Below are 3,912 nucleotides of genomic sequence, written 5' to 3' on the forward strand. Positions count from 1 at the left end.
ATTAATAAATTATTTAGAATATCAAAGATATTTTAATATATTTTTTAAAATTAAAAGATGAATTTTTTCATGATTAAATAGTAATTTTTCTTATAAATAGTGATAATCATACTTAATAAGTGAACAATTTACTTAAATTTTATTTTAATTTAAATTTAATTAAAAAATTAAAAAATATAAATGTAGTTTTAAATTAATTTTATTAAAAATAATCTTGTAACTAATTAAAACGTCTATAATAATGTAACCTTAATCTTCAACTTAAATTATCCATGTACGAAGCCATGGTTTTAAAGATGTGCAATGGCGAAAACTTTGCACTACTAATCTTAAACTCAAAGCAAAGTAGCGATCAGTGTGCTAACTGATAATAATATAACCTCAAGTTGCATCAACTTGCATGTTTCTATACTTTCTGACAACCTCATCAGTTCCTAATAACAATGCGATAATGGTGGCCAGAAACTTCATCCACTGTGCAAGCCTGCACGTTTTGGTTGCCGTAGCTAGACTTTTAATGGTATTTTACTATTTTTCTCCTATAAATACCCATCACAACAAAGGAAGCCCTCACCCCTCTCATTCTAAGTTTTCATCACTTGAATACTTAGCAATTAACAAATATGGCTGTGTGGAATATTTCAGCTCTTGTGGCCTGTGTGGTGGTGTTAGCTTTGGTGCTTCCTTCCCACGCACAAAACTCTCCTCAAGACTACCTTAATGCGCACAATGCAGCTCGTTCGGCAATCGTGGGTGCAAACATACCAGCTCTGTTATATGACACCACATTAGAAGCAGATGTCCAATTGTATCTCAGTACATTGCTTGGCGTGTGCAATATTAACGTTGATCTTTCATTGAATGGCATCAACGTTAAAGTGAAAGAAAATGTGTTGACTGGGCTTGATGCTGTGAATGCTTGGGTTAGTGAGCAGATCTTCTATGACTACAACACCAATCTTTGCGTGGGAGGAGTGTGCAATCATTATACTCAAGTTGTTTGGAAGAGCTCGGTTAGTATAGGATGTTTCAGGACACAGTGCCTTAACAATGTGAATCTTTGGATTGTTGGTTGCAAGTATAGTCCACCTGGCAACATCATCGGACAGCGCCCATACTAAGCTCTACTGCGTATCGCAAAGCTCAAAGGAGCATGGATGGGATATATATACATGGTCGCTAATAATAATCCCATTATCGTTAATCATTAAGTTTGCATTGTTTTGCTCTATTAATAAAGTTTGCTCCTTTTCCCTCGTTAATCAATTTATTCAACAGAGCATGTCTTCTTTAACTGACATGTAGCTACATGCTCCAAGTTTCGAGCTCTTCTTTTCAAATTAGCGGGGATGGATAAATAAAATTGAAAATAAGGACGAAAGAAAAATATTTAAGCTTTGTCTCTTCGATAATAATACTAGCAATCTACGTGAAAGCTTTTTTAAAAATTATAAAAAGAAAAATAAAAATTAAGTAAATCGAAAAAATATTTTCAAATTCATGATATCTAAAAGTTTGTTCTAACTGTAATAATACTAGCAATCTATGTCAAAGCTTTTTTAAAAGTTATAAAGAAAAAAAAAAGTAAAAATTAAGTAAATCTGAAAAATATTTTTGAATTCATAATATTTAAAAGTTTGTTCTAGCTGTTATACTGTCGAACAATCATATTAGACGTTTTGAATATCGAATAATTACTTTATTGGATGCTCAAAATATCTAACAATTAATCCGCACATGGAAAACATATGATATTATTCGGCCATGGGAGGCTTTGTTCGACAATGCCACGGGGCTTTGACTGCACAGGGGTGCGGATCCGTCAATAGATAATAACTACAATAAATAAGATGATATATTTAAATAAAAATTTATAATTTTCAATATACTTGTTTTTAAGATAAATCACCAGATAATTTTTCAATGAGTTTAATTAACTAAATTAAACCTTTTAATTTCTGAAAATAAATAATCTAATATTAAATGTTAATTTTTTAATAATTTAGCTTAATTATTATAGAAAATATAAAATAAATTTTGTTTAAAAAAAAAGTACTATGAAACTTACTAGCATTTTTTTTAATTGTGATTTTCTGACTAATTGTTGTCTTGGGCAGTAGAATCAGTAGATTACTCGGCGCTGGAGTGCGCGATGCCTCCTTCAAGCTGTCCCATGGCTATCCGAGACTACAATCGCCATGGCATCGTTGTCTTTACCCTTGATACCCTTCGATAAAACTAGCTTGATGAGTCTAGTGGAAATTGGGTATGTTTTTCTTTTATTGATGTTCTGTCTTCCTCGCCTTTCAGGAGTTGAGTTCTTTCTGTTTAGCTTCTGGCTGTGAGCTGTTATATGTGTCTGCGGGCTTTCTGTCTCCACATGCAAGATCGCCAGCAATTGATGTTCTTCCTCGTTTGTACTTGTCGCCTTGGAATTTTTCACAAAATCAGAATCAGATCATTAATTTGATCATATTATATGCTTTGTCATTTTTTTTATTCTTTAATCTATAAGCAGATATTTTTTTTGAGTAACTATCTATGACCAGATTACTTTTTCAATTTTTATATATTATTATCTCACTGTGCTCTGATGCATATAGGATAACTTAATAAAATCAACTTTAATTAAAAAGAAAAAAATATATTTTTATCTATCTTTATTAATCAAACATAATCTGTTAAATTATTATTTTTCTTTACAACTTATGTGATATTATAAGCAGTTGAACACAATAAAATATTAATTACAGGATTCACATTTATTTTAAATATAAAAATACATTATATATAATTTTGGATTATTAGGATTAATTCTTTAAGATAATATTTTAGATAAGATTTTTTTATAATTTATAAATTATATATTAATGTTATATTGGATGGATCTATATGTAAGAAAAAATTTTCAAATTTAATTTTTTATTTTACCTATTTTACAAATTACTCATAGTTTGTTAATTAATTTTTGAAAGGAAGTTGATATTAGAATTGATTGTTTAAGTTCTCTTTGATTATATATCAGCGTTCACTTGCCATTATCGTAGATTTCGCATCTAATGTGCTTACTTTCATTATTTTACACATATTTAATCACTATTATTTCTTAAAAAAAAATCATTAATTATAAACAGATTATAATAATGAAGTAATTTTTTTTATTAATGAAATTAGTAGATTTATAGAGAAAAAAAATACATAATATTTGTGTGGAAAACAATATATATATTTATTATATACAAAAAAATTATTTATATACATACTAAATTTTATTTTGGCCCCTAATTTTTGGTTCTGGCTCTATCATTGAAATCATAGATGTAGGCATAAGGTAAGCTTAATCTTAATTAATCACATGCATGTTGCATCCATCGGCATAAGGTTAGCTTAATCTTCAACTTAATTTATCCATATATGAAGCCACATGGTTTGAAGAAGAGTATATATAATGGCAAAGACTTAGCACTACTATACTTTTTTCTTGAATGTAAAGAAAAGTAGAAATTAAAATTTGAGCTCTACCAGTGTGCTATGTGATAGTAATATAACCTCAATTTGCATGTTTCTATACTTTCTGGCAACCTCTTGATCAGTTTCTATACTTTGAAGAGTATTATTATGGCGAAGAAGAAAATTAGTAATTATAATTTGAGCTCTATCAGTGTGATAGGTGATAATAATATAGCATAAACTTGCAGGTCTCTATACTTTCTGGCAACCTCATCAGTTCCTAATAACAATGCGATAATGGTGGCTAGAAGCTTCATGCACTGTGCAAGCCTGCACGTTTTTGGTTGCCGTAGCTAGACCTTTAATGGGTATTCTTCTCCTGTGAATACCCATCACAAGAACGGAAACTCTCACCCCTCTCATTCTAAGTTACATCACTTGAATACTTAGATATTAACAAAT

General features: G+C 29.7%; 1 protein-coding gene across 1 annotated transcript; it reads left to right on the forward strand.

The window, feature by feature from the left end:
• The first annotated feature begins 590 nt into the window (after positions 1-590).
• LOC110623862 (basic form of pathogenesis-related protein 1) lies at positions 591-1,262 on the forward strand. Its single transcript, XM_021768866.2, has one exon. It carries the CDS (start codon positions 624-626, stop codon positions 1,119-1,121), a length of 498 nt encoding a protein of 165 aa, XP_021624558.1. The 5' UTR covers positions 591-623; the 3' UTR covers positions 1,122-1,262.
• Positions 1,263-3,912: the final 2,650 nt, after the last annotated feature.

This window comes from Manihot esculenta, chromosome 10 (assembly GCF_001659605.2).
Source record: "Manihot esculenta cultivar AM560-2 chromosome 10, M.esculenta_v8, whole genome shotgun sequence".
Lineage (NCBI taxonomy): Eukaryota > Viridiplantae > Streptophyta > Magnoliopsida > Malpighiales > Euphorbiaceae > Manihot > Manihot esculenta.